At 50.6% G+C, this 15448-nt stretch overlaps 4 protein-coding genes across 4 annotated transcripts; 2 read left to right on the top strand and 2 right to left on the bottom strand.

Moving 5' to 3' along the window:
• Positions 1–34: 34 nt before the first annotated feature.
• Positions 35–1126, top strand: PFICI_05148 (Deoxyhypusine hydroxylase; the record flags this gene model as incomplete). The annotated part of the gene is made up of 2 exons (XM_007833729.1): positions 35–507; positions 610–1126. 2 exons carry the CDS (start codon positions 35–37, stop codon positions 1124–1126), a joined length of 990 nt encoding a protein of 329 aa, XP_007831920.1.
• Positions 1127–1298: 172 nt separating this feature from the next.
• Positions 1299–1603, bottom strand: PFICI_05147 (uncharacterized protein; the record flags this gene model as incomplete). The annotated part of the gene is made up of 2 exons (XM_007833728.1): positions 1299–1317; positions 1374–1603. 2 exons carry the CDS (start codon positions 1601–1603, stop codon positions 1299–1301), a joined length of 249 nt encoding a protein of 82 aa, XP_007831919.1.
• A 981-nt stretch (positions 1604–2584) lies between these two features.
• On the top strand, positions 2585–8666 carry PFICI_05146 (uncharacterized protein; the record flags this gene model as incomplete). The annotated part of the gene is made up of 3 exons (XM_007833727.1): positions 2585–2798; positions 2980–3160; positions 3287–8666. The coding sequence occupies 3 exons, from the start codon at positions 2585–2587 to the stop codon at positions 8664–8666; spliced, it is 5775 nt and encodes a 1924-aa protein (XP_007831918.1).
• A 2975-nt stretch (positions 8667–11641) lies between these two features.
• Positions 11642–15448, bottom strand: PFICI_05145 (uncharacterized protein; the record flags this gene model as incomplete). The annotated part of the gene is made up of 5 exons (XM_007833726.1): positions 11642–13463; positions 13513–13584; positions 13641–13666; positions 13772–15060; positions 15124–15448. The coding sequence occupies 5 exons, from the start codon at positions 15446–15448 to the stop codon at positions 11642–11644; spliced, it is 3534 nt and encodes a 1177-aa protein (XP_007831917.1).

The raw sequence follows: 15448 nt of genomic DNA, 5'->3' as shown, positions 1-15448 counted from the left end.
ACTCTACGTTCCGTCGTCCGACACAACCACAAATATGACCGCCGACGCCCCGGCTACCACCATCGCCAGCCTGCGCGAGTCCCTGTGCTCCGAGGCCACCCCACTTCCTCTGCGTTTCCGCGCCCTCTTCTCGCTCAAGCATCTCGCCAGGCACGCTGAGACCCCAGCCGAGTCCCAGGAGGCCATTGATGCCATCGCCGCCGGTTTCGCCTCTCCCTCGGCCCTACTCAAGCATGAACTCGCCTATTGCTTGGGCCAGTCCGGCAACATGGAGGCTGCCAAGCCCCTGCGCGCCGTCCTGTCCGATTTGCACGAGGATACCATGTGCCGCCACGAGGCCGCTGAGGCTCTTGGAGCGCTAGGCGACCTGAACAGTCTGGCCCTGTTGAAGCAGTTCAGAGACTCCAAGGATGAAGACGTAGTCATTACCGAAACCTGCGAGCTCGCAATCGACCGTATCGAGTGGGAGAACTCCGAGGAGAGAAAGAAGGAGAAGTTGCACCAGAGGTTTGTCCATTTCTCAAAATCTGCCATTGATCCCTCTCGCACGAGTCGGGCTCAGATCCCATTATGCTACCTTTATGAGTGCTCATGGCTAACCGGATACAGCGACTTTGCATCGATAGATCCTGCCCCTCCCATGCCTGAGACGTCGCAAACAGTCGACGATCTTGGAAAGACCCTCATGGACACATCCGCTCCTCTCTTCCTCCGATACAGGGCCATGTTTGCTCTCCGCGACCTCGCTTCGCCTCCGGATTTGCCTACTGCAGTCCCTGCCGTCCTTGCTCTTGCCAAGGGTCTCGCCGACTCGTCTGCACTCTTCCGCCATGAAATCGCCTTCGTTTTCGGACAGCTCTCCCACCCTGCCTCGATTCCAGCACTGACCGAGGCGCTCTCCAACACTGAAGAAGCCAGCATGGTTCGACACGAGGCTGCCGAGGCTCTGGGTAGCCTGGGCGAGGAAGAGGGTGTTGAGGAGATCCTCAAGCGTTTCCTCCACGACAAGGAAAAGGTTGTGCGCGAATCTGTCATTGTTGCACTAGACATGGTCGATTACGAGCAGAGTGGTCAAGCAGAGTATGCTCTGATTCCAGAGTCAGCTGAAGCCACCGCGGCGGCATAAATTGGGACGGTCCTCTTGGGTGATGAGTTTTCAGGCGTTTGAGCGTTTGTATTGATATCAGGTACCAAAAAAAAGAGAATAGAACGCGGTGATGGTTTTGGGATTTGGGTATCTTGTTATTCCGTCGCATACGAGAAGTAGTAAAAGCGTCGCTCTTAATGCGCATAGTTGCTCAGTTGTTGTGGCTCCATCTGCAAGAAGACTGTTTAGCAAGTCATACGTTATTGGGCGGCCTGGTGGAACGTACTTGTGACCACATTCGCATGTATAAAAGTTGGTAGCACCTTCATCGGCACTTCGCAGCTGAACGCTGGTGAACCGGACCTCCTTGCGACCACACTTTTCACATGTCTCTTGGATCAAGGCCTCAGTCTGGACCTTGTGTCTCTCAACCGTCTGCGTAGTGGAGAGTTTCTGGCGGAGCAGGGAGGGAAAGTCGGTAGGCTTGCTCGTGGTGACAATTGTCTTGGAGGCCATGTCTATGAAGTTTGACAAACGTTAGCCTCATGCATAATCTCTCAAGTCTGCTTTACACAATGCGAGGCCATAGTGGAGCGTACCTTGATTTTCGGCGCCGCAACACTCGCATTTCAGGATATTCTTTGCATTGCCTTTGGATGCAGGTAAGAGATTACCGCAGTCGGTACAAAAAACCAGGGAACCAATGGTGGTCATTTTGGTATGTTGGAATAGCAAAGTCTGCTGAACGGGATTGGAGAGAGTCGGCAGAAGCGATGTTACCGGTAGGAAAGTTATTTTGGCAGCTTGTCCTTCGTCCAAGTCAAGTATTTAGCAAAATGGCAGAAGATCCAAAAAGTTTTGGACCAGTAATTGCGACTCCAAAATTTCGAGCTTGAACCCACCCGCGTTAGTTTGTACCGAAGCCACGGATGTCTTATCGTTATCAGCAGTCAGTACGTACTCTGTACATTACAAACAGCCAAGGCAGCGACCAAGGTGCACTGACCATAGCTTAATCAGTCCTTATCCCTCGCGGTCTGATCGGGGGCAGTCTCAGGCCTGCCAGGGGGTCACTTCCGGGGGAGTTGAATTGCGATGCCAATCTGAGCTCCGTTACCCGTCTAATGTCATCTGTTAGCGTAAGGCTACTGTGCCTTACTGTTACCTCGTCAGTGTGAATCTTGTGAATCGCGTAGTCCGCGACATCAATTTTTGGCGACAACGAATCAAGAGATTCTTCCATTTCCTCCGTGATTTCAGTCCAGACTATGCAGCTCCGTCTACTGTGCTCAGCGATACTCCCAACTTCCTAGACGCGCCCTCTGCGAACCCGATATCCGGTCGACGCGCATGGCAAACAACCTTACAGCATCGTGGTATTAGCAGGGGGAGAAGAAGGATCCTGCCTACGGCGATGCGATTGATGATTGCAGTGGGATAAACGTATGGAATAGCAGGAGGGTATGTGAGGAGGATAGGCACACACAACGCGCAAGCATGGCAGACCCAAGGACTCTCGTCCAAAATGGCTTCGCGCCGCAGTATGAGCAGCAGCAGCAGCAGCAACAGTTCATCGACCCAAGTGCGTTGCAACAATCGCAACAGGTCGAAAGCCATGGCCGAGGACAGGCACAAAGTATACCGAGGCCGTATACTTTGGACGAAGCGCTCCCATTCACACCCTTTACCACGGTGTTTCCCTTCGAAACTGGTAAGTGCGACTGCCTATCGCGCACCTTCCCTCCAGAACTCGCAACCCAGAGAGATTTTCCCTTTTTGCCCTCATGTATCTTTTTAGCCTCTTGCCATTGGGTTCTCTTTCTCGATAATGGAATTTCTCTCCCTCTCTACGTCCAATTTATTTCTGACCACTTTCTTTTGCAATTCCACAGATATCATCAACAATCCCACCATTGGGTCAGGTCAGATCGCGCCCTCTATCCTTGGTCTTGTCGAACACGAGGATTACGATGCCCTGAACAAGGAGGCAGAGAATTCTAGCAGCTCGAAACGGCTCGAGGGAAGCTTAGAATTTGTGCAAAATTTATTGAAGCCCGAGAAGATCACATTGTTGTAAGTTTTGCCTTTCTGCGATTGTTCCCCGTTTGGCACTTGTGCTGCGCTCGGTAGACAATCACATTGCAATAATGTCTGTTGGGATTGTTCTAGCATCATTTATTGACAATTATTCGATCGCAGTCAATTCAAAACAGCGCCCGTCTCAAACTCTTCAAACAACACATCGAAATCGAGTCTTGCTCGTGGCCTGTCTCCCCTCGCTCGCATGATCTACGAAACCACCAACATCGGGTTTAAAGACCCTTCAACTGATACGATCAAGTCACAGATGCCCAGCGCAAACGGCACCAGCATGTCGCCAAAGCCGGTAAAGAAGTCGCCTAAGGCTCGCAAGCCGGAGCCACACAAGGTGGTCAAGCACAACCCGTCATCATTTAATGCCCAGAGCGTGACCAAGAATAGGGCCTCTATTGAGATCCACCTTCCATCGCGCCGAGACCATGAAGCTGCAGCCTCCATGTACAGCTCACCCAAACCAGAACCCCGTGATCAAATCGCTCTAGCACCTACTCCTAGAGTCTCACAAACCATATCTCCAGCAGATCTTGTGCTGGCTCCACCGACTGCACCAGTATCAGTCAGACCAGCCGAGACAGAGCAGAAAGATATCAAGCCCGACCTCGACACTCTTGATAAAAAATCTCTTCCACCGGCTTCTAGAAGTCCATCCGAAGCTGTACCTCAGATTCCAACAGAAAAGAAGCCCGCAATTGAAGCATTAGAGTCGCCCAGCAGTCAGGCTCAAAATATTAGCGGCATCACCATCGAACTGCCAGCTGCAGGTTTCAACAAGGCCGACTACATGGTTGTGGATGACTCGCCTGCTGCGCCTGCAGATCTCTCCAAGAAACGCAAACGCACTGAGCTGGACAACGCTGATTATCTCATTGATGGCGGTCTCAATAACCGGGAGCGCGCAAACACTCATCTACGGGAGCTGGAGAGAAGTCTCCAAGAGATTCGTCATGCTGAGAATGTGGCTGTCAACTCAAGGACATCCAACACCTGGATCACGCTGACTTCGGACGAAGACGCTACCATGACCGTTTCAGCGTACAACAAGGTCATGAAATTGATTTCAAGAACTCTTGAGTTGCAATGCTTCAACATGGTCCCATTCGAAGATTTGCATAACATTCAAAATCTTTGTACTCCCTCGTTGAAGCGTGCCGAGGTCCTAGAGGTCAAGGTCGATCAGTCATGGGCAGAAGTGGATGTGAATATGTGGCTGCAATTGCTGCCCGACATTGAGGCAGGCCTGAAAGCAGCACGCCTGGCCCTTACGATCATGACTGGAGGGAGATCCGAAAAACAGCTGTACTCTGAAGGCCTGATAAAGCGAGGGCTTAGTCTCTTTAGATCGGTCTTGGAAGGTATCATTGTACCCATTGCAGAAATGCGCAGCTCGGGCCAGGACGGCTTGTTCAAACTTCTGTCTGCGCAGAGAAAAGCCATCAACGTCGTTTTCATGGCTTGCCAAAAGCTCTTTGCTTTGATGACCAATCTAATCTCCAGCATCGACCTGTCCGAGGACGTTGTCAATGGCTTAGAGGTCGCATCTTCCCAAATCATATTTGTTGACAATGCGCTCTCGGAGCGAGACTCCGTTGTTGGTGTCCAGAAGTTCGATGGGCTTCGTCTGGTCGCCATGGATATGCTATCTCAAATCTTCCTGGTCAACCCGTCACAACGACGAGGCATTTTGACAGATATCTTGACCTCTCTAGAAAAGCTTCCAAAGGCAAAGCAAAGCTCCCGACAGTTCAAGCTCGCCGACGGCGGCAGCATCCAGCCGGTCTCTGCATTGATCATGCGTTTGGTGCAGGCTAGTGCCGGCAAGGTCGAGGTTCGTGGATCGGCCAGTGGTCAAATCATTCAATCTTTGGAAGATCAAACTGGTGAAGAGAAGCATCTACCAGATGGTCGAGGAAAGCCTGGGCCTTCATACACTATTAAAACCGAGGATCATGCTGCCATTCAACATTCTGAAGCAGTACAGGAACTCGGTGGCCTCGTGAATCCGCTCTTCGACACAGCTCGGTTCAACAGTTCTTTTGTGATCAACTTTCTCGTCAAACGTGCAGAGAAGTCCACCAAGACTGGTGATACACCATACCGAAATCTACTGGACAACTTCATTGAAGATTTCAACCTCTGCCTCGACTCGCCTGACTGGCCTGCTGCCGAGCTGCTTCTTCGTACCTCAATGTCCATGATGCTCGAGCTCATGAAGGGCGAAAAGACGTCGGCCCCGGCGAAGAACATGGCCCTAGAGCTGCTTGGAAATATGGCTGCAGCCATTTCCAAATTACGGTCGCATGTGCGGAAGGTCGCCAGTGCCTTTGAGGGCAGTGATGCCGATGAGCTTGGCCGTTGGCTTGCTGACCTAGCTTCAATGGTATTGGATCGCAAGTTCTATCCTGAAAAGTTGACCAGTTGGCTCGGTCCTTACCGAGTTGTCCTAGAATACCTCGAGGACCGCGTCAAGGAGGACCCACATCTAAGAAGTGCCATTTCTTACCTAGTAACAGATTGGGCCGTAGGTCTGTCCAATGCTTACAACGAGGAGCAGCATGAATACCCCGATGATCGGGACGCTGAGTATGGCCGATCAGCATATCGACTACGCAACATGGTCAACGACCGTATGTGGCTATCTAACGAGTACAGCTTCAGATCGGTCGTTAGCAACCATGCCAGACTCTCTCACTCACTCATTCTACTGCGCTCGCCATTTTGCGACTCCTTCAAGGGAATCCTAAATATTCTTCTGCATTCAATGACCACGGATGCCGCAACGGTGCGAAGCAGAAGCTTGAAAAGTATCAATTCTGTGCTAGAGACTGATCCTTCAATTCTCGATGGTGATAGCACCGTCATCGATATGATCCTGCAATGCTCACATGATCCTTCACCACAAGTGCGTGACTCTGCTCTCAGTCTTGTTGGAAAATGCATCAGCATGCGGCCTTCTCTTGAAGAGAGAATGACCCCAACAGTCATTGAACGATTCATGGATTCCGGCGTTGGTGTCCGAAAGAGGGCCATGAAGCTCGCCAGAGATATTTATCTCGGTAATCAGAGCAAACAAGTTCGAAGCGATATCTCGAATGGTCTCCTAGTTCGTTGTCAAGATCCAGATGAAGGCGTTCGTGAGCTCGCGCGACAGATGGTGGAAGAAATTTGGATTTCTCCATTCTACAAGGCCGACGACTCAACGGCCTACAAGCAAGCTCTGACGGACCACATTGCCCTGATCGTTCAGACGGTTGCCCAGAACAATTCGGCCACAACCCTTGAAAAGGTCTTTGAGACCATTCTGTCACCACAATACAGACTTGCAGACGCGAACAATAAGGTATGCGTCAGGCTTGTAGCAAATCTGTTCGACTTGATCCACAACCCGGACTCGGATGATCCATCAACACCTTCCGGTAAAGATGCTTTACAGGTCTTGATGATTTTTGCCAAAGCAGATCCGAAACTGTTCACATTCGAACAAATTCGAATGTTGCAACCTCGCATCTCGAATGTCGGGACAAGTGATGATCTGGCCAGTTCGAGAGCTGTGGTGGTCATCTACCGCCGTGTTTTGCCTCAGGTCACCACAGTTCACTCGCAGTTTCTTGCGGACATTCGGAAGGACTTGATGCCAGTCGTCTCCAAAGTCAGAAGAGCCCTACTGGATGATGTCATTGCTTGTTTGTGGATCATCAGTGGTCTTTTGGGAACTTCTGAACATTTGGCCCGTCTTGCTTGTTCCAGCTTGGTGGGAATCCAGAAAATCCGAATGATATCGATCAAGGGATCTCTAGATGAGCAAAAGATTCGACAATTTGATCGATACTCTCTCATCGTCGGCATGGTAGGAAAGCATTGTAATCTCGATGGCCACGAGCAGATATTCAAGTCACAATTCCAGAAGTGGTCTGGTGGGCCGGTCTCCAAACTCATGGTCGATACTCTATCGCCCTTGGCCAGCCCCTCACAGCCGGCAGAAGTTCGTAAGTCAGCCCTTGATGCGATGGGTCTAGTTTGTCAATCCAACCCGCGGAATTTTGTTGCTGTCAACGTCTACACCGTATTCCAGCAAGCCTTTGATGAGCAAGATGCAATTTTGGAGACGATGATACTCCGCTCCATCAAAGAGTTCTTGTTCACCGAAGAACGACGTTCCGAGCAGGCCTCTGCTGCTGCTAAGGAAGGCAAGGAGGCTTCGAAGAAGGACTTGAAGGTCATGGGATCTACCAGCTTCGATGACGTTGCCAGTGCTACTACAGTTCGATTTCTCAAGGATATTACTCGTATCACACTGGCCTCAAAAGATGAGCACGCTTTCTTGGCATTGGAGGTCCTGGCTAGTATCAATCGGCAAGGCTTGGTCCATCCCAAGGAGACCGGTACTACCTTTATCACACTCGAGACATGTCCTACCCACCAGATCTCTGAATTGGCGTATCACGAACACCGTTCCCTGCACGAGAAACACGAAACGGTTGTGGAACGAGAGTATGCCAAAGCCGTTCAATCTGCTTTCCACTATCAACGCGATGTGATCAAAGACTCTCGTGGCGCGACGACTGATCCCTTCACTTCGAAGCTCCATCTTCTTCTCGATGTGCTCAAGATCAGCAAAGGCAAGAATCGAAAGCGATTCTTTGATAAACTGGTCAGTCAAATTGAGTTTGAGCCATCAACCATGGAAATTGGCCAGGGCATGCCAGAGCATGTGGAATTCTCTCGCTTCCTCATCGACAACATTGCCTTCTTCGAGTTTGTAGCAACAGATGAACTGCAAGCCTTGGTGACGAGCATGGAGAAGATGGTAACGAACATTGGTACGGGTCTCGCGCAAGCCATTGAATCGGACATCTTCCAAGTACGCGTCGATGCCATCGTGGGAGTGCAACCTACAATGGACGGCGAAACTGCGTCAACTCTGCCAGTGGAACCTCCGGTCGACATGGATCGCCTGCGTCAGCTTACAGCTAGCGCGATGATACTTCTCGCACTTTGGGAAGCGCGTACTCATCTTCGTCGGCTGTACAGCTTGAAGTCAGCCCGTGAGACTAAGGTCAAGGCTGGGACAAAAGATCCCAACAAGACGCCTGTCAAGGCGCAAGGTGTGACTGGTGACAAATTCTGGGAGAACATGGAATATATCATGTCAGGCCTAGAATCTGAGGCGCGCATGAAGGAGACATGCCGTTCTTTCGTGGAGCTTCTCAATGTTGACCACGAAGTCAAGGTAGCAGATGAGGACGATGAACTGGATGGGGATGGTGATCCACGGACACCAGAACCCGATGATGATGAAGAAGGAGACTCGTTCAACGGCGAGACACGAGGCCGCAAGAGAAAAGCTAGTGGCACACCCGGAGGCAAGAAGAAGCGACCCCGTTCGAGCTCGAAGCCAAGGGGTCGTGGTCGCCCTAGAAAGAACCCGCTCCCGGGGGCCGAAGTCGACGCCGAAGGTGACGCTGATTTTGACGACTTTTAATGCTCGCGGCACGCCCCACCACCCTGAGTCGGAGGCAAGGATGCCTGCAAAGTTATCGACATCATCAGCTTGGAATGTATCACGATAGATCACGGTACACATTGCATCGGGTCACATTTATCTATTAACATTGAAGCGACTGCTTCTCGAGAACAGCAGGGATACGGCGTTTGAAGAAACGGAGGGACGGGCAAAGGATTGTCATCAGGGCTGTGAAGAAATGGGTTTGCTATTTATGATGATACCTCTTGCTTTGATCATGGAGTCTCGGGCAGCTCTAGGCCCGGACTGATTGTTGGCTGACGTTTCAGCAGCCGACTGATAGGTGAATAGAGCTCAAACATTTCAAACAGACACTGATAGTCGTGCCACGTTGTGTTTACACTTGAACTGCAAATGGGAACGAGTATCAAAGGCCAGAAGCAGGCCTCGGTAGAATCGCGGTGCCTTTCCTCACGGGGATTTTGATATGTATACATTTGAAGTACACTGGCAAAGCATTCATCTGCTATTAGTTGTGGAGTACTTGCTGCGTTTACGTGGCTCTTTAGCTCGGTGTCATATTGCACATACGATATATCGAATGATGCTCAACATGTTGTCGAGGTGAATAAAGCCAAATCGCCCTTCGCCGACACTTTCCTATCACGCACAGGATATATGCAGCTATCAGCTGGCCCAGCCCGATATATTCCGGCCAGTGCTGCCGCGCCATACCCGGCTGTTTCCCCATGTTTAGGGTTTCCTTCAAGGTCGACCAATAGCGGAGCTCGCAATGCCTGTTGTGCTTCAGCAGCTGTTCTCGGTCCCTGGGTCTGCTGCTTTCTTTGCCTTCCCCGCTGTAAGCTAGTGAAACTCTCCTTTACCCCAGCTCGCTCAGTGCCAGGGCCTTTCCCGTTGTGATCGCGTGTTGCTTTTCCCGACCAGGCTTAGGCCCTGGACTGGGGTGGCTACATGTAGCGTAGGGCGTTGGGCAAAGTCCAAACATTACATTAGATTTTACCTCCATGCAGGCAAAGGGGCAAAAAAACAGAGTTGGAGCTCAACAGAAACAACTCGATGGGGACCTGAAAACAAGTGACTAAATGGTGCACTTGTATGACATAAAGCGCATGAGCTATTGCCTATCGATCTCATGGGGCACAGGGCAAGGTACACATCTTGGTGGTGGACCTTGATCCATCCATCTCGCGGGGAAAGCACGTAGACATTTAGCATATATAACTTTTACCTTTGCGTGTTGTCTTTATTAGCCCTTTTCCCTCTCCTCCTTATCCATACATCATCCATCGTGCCCTCGCCAAAAAAGACCCAAGCTACAAGTAGTCTAGAGGCCCATACAGTGAAAGCCGAGGATATAAATCGAGACCGGGACCCTTTTCTTCTTTCACCGCTCTTTAGCTCGATCAATCACGAGGAATTGGTGCTTGATTCCTCTTCAAAAGTTCCCTCATCAGAGATAAGATTAAAAGCAGACGGTGTTTAGAGTCGGCCTTCTCCGCCCATTTGTCCGATAGAGCACATTCAACCAGAAGCCATTGACACTTCGATTATTCTACACCACTCTAGATACCTCTTTTTTTTTCTTTTTTTAAACAAACAAACGAAAGGCCAAAAACATGGATCCCGTTAGACCTAATGTTGGTGGAAGCGGTAGCCGACCTCTTCGTCCGGTGGCATCGTAGGTTTCACTCTTCTCTCCGTTGGGCTTGAAATGTTTCCGCTACGCCGACAATCTCTTCATCCTTTGCCAGAATGGCGATTACATAAACAGCTAGAGAGAGAGAGAGAATGCTAACATATCTTGATTCGCCCCAACAAAGTCGTCGTCCTGGCTTGGCTATCCTGACCGCGGCCGTCGGCGGCATCGGCATGGTCTTTTACGCCAAGAATAGTTCCAGTAAGCAAATCTCTACTACATCTCTCATTTTTCTTGGTTTGTCTCCACGAGCAAACATTTCCCCCGATCTGGTGCCATGAGAGAGAGCAGACTCCGATGAATTGCTTCAAAGAGCTTTACTTGAGAAACTCGTTTATCCACCTGAAAAGGCTCATTGCTAACACATGTTGTAGTGCGCCGCAATGAGCTGGCACAGAAGCGGGAGCAGGGCGGATATTATGTTAGTGTTGACCGGAGCGGCGGTGGTGTCTGAGCAACTCTGCAAGAAATGTCCTTTTTTTTCCCCAGCCGGCAGTCTTTCTTTATGCCTTCTCTCGGCGGACCATGGTTGGATATGAAATCTATAGTGGCTGGGTAAATCGCCTTTGCATTGCTTTCATTTGGGTTTGGGGGCCCTTTTTGCCATTCTCAAATAGAGGAGACATCTGTCAGCTTTTCTTTCCCTCGTCATTGAGGGTTTCCTCTGTTGGACGGGAGAAGAGATTGATACAAAGTGAGATTTGGTGGCATGTCCAGGCAATTACTAGATTAGAAGACCAAGATGGTCGAGGCAGGGCGGCACATGTCCAGAGTCAAAAGACTTCGATGAGGCAACAGCATGTACTCAATCTTGGAGGTCACGAGGCTACCATCCATGGTGGTGGTTAGATCGGCGTTCTGGTCAACGGAATAAACGAACTTGTTGCACAATTCAGTAGTCACGTTAGAAGCGCAATTTTGTCTCTCGCTCGTTCCCAATGCATGTGTTCAGTGGGACAGCTTTTGTCAAAGCAATTCTCTGGATTTGTCAATCACACGCACGGTTGCATGTCGTTCGGTCCCTCTATTAATACACATGTACGTCTGTGAATGTAGCTTCATTCCGCGAAGCGCAAGCAAAACGGCAAATGCCCAATCCAATAACGCCGGCCGGTGCCAATAGCAGTGGTATATCGCAATGCACGGGAATGCAGAGATGAGAACAACATAGGCCTCGCTGGGACCCGGGCTTCCCCATCCGGGGTTACTGTAGCCCTTCGTTCATATGCAATCTGACGGAAGAAATGTCCAGAGTATACCTCTAGACGTCCCAAAATCAAAAGGAGCTTCCTCTTCTGCGAATTCGTCTCACTTCCTGTGCGTCGTCACTGCTCTCATCGGGTTGGATGATTGCTTTACCCTTGCCCTTCTCAATCCGCTGTTTAGTACTTCTCCTGCTGGAAGTAGGTCGCTCCTCTCTTCCATTCACGGGCAGGAGCCTCTCGCTCTTGAACCGTTTGTACGCCGTGCCTGGTCGTCTTCGATCTCTGCTAGCAACTTCGACTGCAATGGTTCCTGTTGCGCTGCTGCCACCTTTTGAGCTCTTATCATCTGCCGAGTTGTGTGCGGTGGGGACTGCAGAGCGCATGACTTCAACGACATTATCGAATCTTTCTTCCAGCGCTTTCATTTTGGCCAACATGAGGCGAGTCAGGCGGTCCGAATGCTCTTGATCTTGGGTCTTCCGGTTCATCCCCTTCAGCTGGCCCGTAGCCCAGGCCATTTGAGTCTGGAAAGATGCCGGTATACCGCTAAACTCCACATTACTGGTGTCCAGACCGAGTTCTGAGTTGAGTTCCATCTCGTCGTTGACAGCAGGGCGGCGACGGCTCGCTGGGGCACTCAGCAGCGGTGGGCGCTCAGAGGTTGTCCTAGACGGGATTGGAAGAGGTCTCGTAGGCGGTTGTATATAGACTGCGCGCCGTGGCGAACGTGGCCCGCTCGAGGCTGGAGTTGCTGCCACTGTGTTTTGCCGACTGCTTAAGGGGCGGGAATGAGGTGCCGGCCCCTGTTCTGTCTCTGAACTCGATCCGGCATTGGCCAAAGCCTTCCTAACTTCCTGGGGCGCATATAGAATCGTATTAGTGGACATGGTGCGGCTATGCAGACCCTGCCGACGGGTGCGAGGCGAAGCCGTTGCCGCCGGGATAGAGGATCGAGTTGAAGTCAGTGAAGCAGGAGCCAAGACTCCGAAACGAGTCGCGACTGGAGTTGTAAAGTAATCCTCCTCTTCCTCGTCTCGTCGGGACTGAACAGCCCGCTGATCCTCCGTCGCAACCTCATCCTCATCGTCATCGTTTGTCACAAGCTCGTCGTCTCCATCCGCATCAGTTTGGTCCTTATCTTCTTCTGGCTGTTGCCCGGGAGAGAATGCTGAAAAACGACCAAACGGTCCACCCGATGGGAATCCACTGTTCGAGATGAGATCTGCAGGGTCACTTGCAGCCGATCTCACATCAGATACGGTTCTGAATCTCCGAGTAAACCGACTGCCACCACTGCGTCGACTGTCCATGGTCGGCCAATGTGATAGAGGCGGGCCCTGATTATCATCGTTCTGATCCATCCAATTCCTAATGGCAGTCTGTGATTTCCTCCTCTCTTGCCTCCGCTGCTGTCGGAATGAGCTAGCATCCGGAACGCGCCAGAATACCTCAGCTAGAGCTTGATCTTTTTGCTGGCCAGCAACGGACCCTTCAAAGGCTCCAATATTGGGACTGAACAATGCTGTTCTAGAAGCCGGGTCGGCAAAGGAGATCATTCGGGAGCGATGACGGCCTTGGTTTTCGACCAAGTCTGTTGGTTCGTATATATCGGCTGTCAGGAAATATTTCTCGTAGCAAAAGATTCCGAGCAGAAGAGGCCAGTGAGTCAGCTTGATCGCGGTCCTGTTCATTCGAACAAAGTCACGTATCGGCATGACGTATCTCAATGGCATCAAGAGCCATGCGATGATATTGCCTGGGGCGACATAGCTGAAAAGAGCATCATTTTTGACCATGGATATGGTGTTGATCGCAAATAGAAACTGGTGTTCCTGCTGGGCATTGGAAGCGATTGCCGTGAAAGAGTTGGTCAAGACCGTGATCAAAATCGTGCTTATGATTGTCAGTGGAGTTACCAATACCAGCACCATGAAATACGTACACAACGACAAAGTGACAAATGATCAGGAATATGGCTAGAAGGACTCTGCCGAGAGGATTGTATTCTGGCCAGCTAAAAAAAATTTTCATTAGTCAAATACTTATGAATCTGGCGTTGGCTGAACTCACACATCCCAGGCAGCTGGCGTAAATCCCTGAGGAGAAAATTTCTGTTAGCACTACTAGATGTCCATGATTTTCAACTTTGTCTCGAGAGGCTGAATTACGCCGCACAGACACTATCAGAGCGCAGAACTTACCATGAGAATCTGGAAAATCTTATATGCCACCTCGCCAGCATCATTATTGTTTCTCGATAAAGTGAAAAACACAAAGAATCCAGAACAGCTGATGAGGATCAAGATGAATACAGCAGCCAAGTCGACAGCCATCAGTCGAAAGGCAATCAAAAGCTGAGAAAAGTACTGGTAATGATCAAGGACACTGAAGATGCGGGGCAAGAGCAAGATTGCATTTGCAGCCAATACATCATACGCCATATCATTCCAGCCCTTGGCCTCCACAAGAAACACGCCGTAGATCCTCATACAGTAGAAGATCACCAGGAGCAGTAAAATACCAATGTCAAAGACATTCCAAAAGCTCATGATGTAGAGAGAGAACCCCTGCTCATTGAAGCCGACCACCTCGTCCAGCATGAAGCCAGCGCTCCAGAACCAGAAAACCAACTCTAGTGAGGTGATCCGGTTGGAGCGTTCCACAAGAACAGCTAGAAACAGACAGATGAGTATGAAGAGTGAGCAGGTCGAGAAGAATTGACGGTAACGCGGCACTCTTAATCGAGACAACTTCATTGGGGATGCGTTATGTGGGTTGTAGAGGGCTACAGTGCGTCTTATAGGCACCTCAAAGAACGGCAGCCGGTCTCCACGGCCTTGATCCTCGTTCTCTTTCAAACTGGGGGCCTGGAATCGGAGGAGAGGCGTTCTCGCATCGGCGGGCAGTCTGCCTGCTGGCGACCTAACTCCATTTTCAGCCGGAGTCTTTGGTGTTGGCGGTTTTCGATGCAACTGATCAGCCGAAGAATAAAAGCTGATTGATCCATTCCAAATAGCTTCAAGCTGCTGCACCACAAGGGGATGCGACAAGAAATGTTTGGCTGAAGCACGAATTGCGACTTCCAGAGTGGATGTTCTGGCAGCAACTTGTCTGGCTGAAGTCCGGACGCCGCTCTCTGGCGCACCTTGCAGTGGGTAAAAGTCGTAGGAAAGCGCGTCGATCAGCTCTCTCGTGTTGTACTCCTTCAACAGTTTCAATGCGAGAAGCTCGCACACTTTGGCTCGGGTGCTGCTTGTTCCTGCATTGGCGGGATAGAGTTCGCTTTCTGTCTTGAAGCCTAGACAATTTGCCATTAATGCATACAATGTTGCTCGGTTCAGGTGGGCATTTCTGATCTGTTGCTGCATTGGCTTCATCAGAAACTGCGAAACTTGGGGGGACTTGAGCTGTTCCCACGACAGGCTCGTTTCTGTTCGTGTCTGGATAACGATTCGAATGGAATGGACAAGGCCATAGATTGGCAAGGAATCTGCAAACAACATTGTTAGATACAGACACGCCCAACACAAACTCTCTGAATGTCTCAACTTACCTAGATAGCTTGCAGAAAACAAGGGGAGCGTGGCAGTCGAGTTTCTTCGTGCTTCGCCGTCATGTATACCACCGCCATCATACCTGGGGCGCTGAAAGCGAGGCAGTTCGCCGACATTCTCGTCCCCTTCGTTCGACTCTTCATCCTCCTCGTCTTCAGCTTCTGTAAAGTCGGCCGTGGCATGTCGAGGCTCGAGATATTCGCGTCGGCTGGCTGGGCCAGGTGAAGGCGTGTTGGGGTTGGAGTGAAACATGAACGAGTCGACGCGTCGTCGCTTATCTTTTGGAGCTGGCTTCTTGCTGGAGCGCAGCAACGTCGACAACAT

The sequence above is a fragment of the Pestalotiopsis fici genome (genome assembly GCF_000516985.1).
Source record: "Pestalotiopsis fici W106-1 unplaced genomic scaffold PFICI_Scf_3, whole genome shotgun sequence".
Taxonomy (NCBI): domain Eukaryota; kingdom Fungi; phylum Ascomycota; class Sordariomycetes; order Amphisphaeriales; family Sporocadaceae; genus Pestalotiopsis; species Pestalotiopsis fici.
The sequence above is the reverse complement of the archived record's forward strand: the minus strand, read 5'-3'. Positions and strand labels throughout refer to the sequence as shown.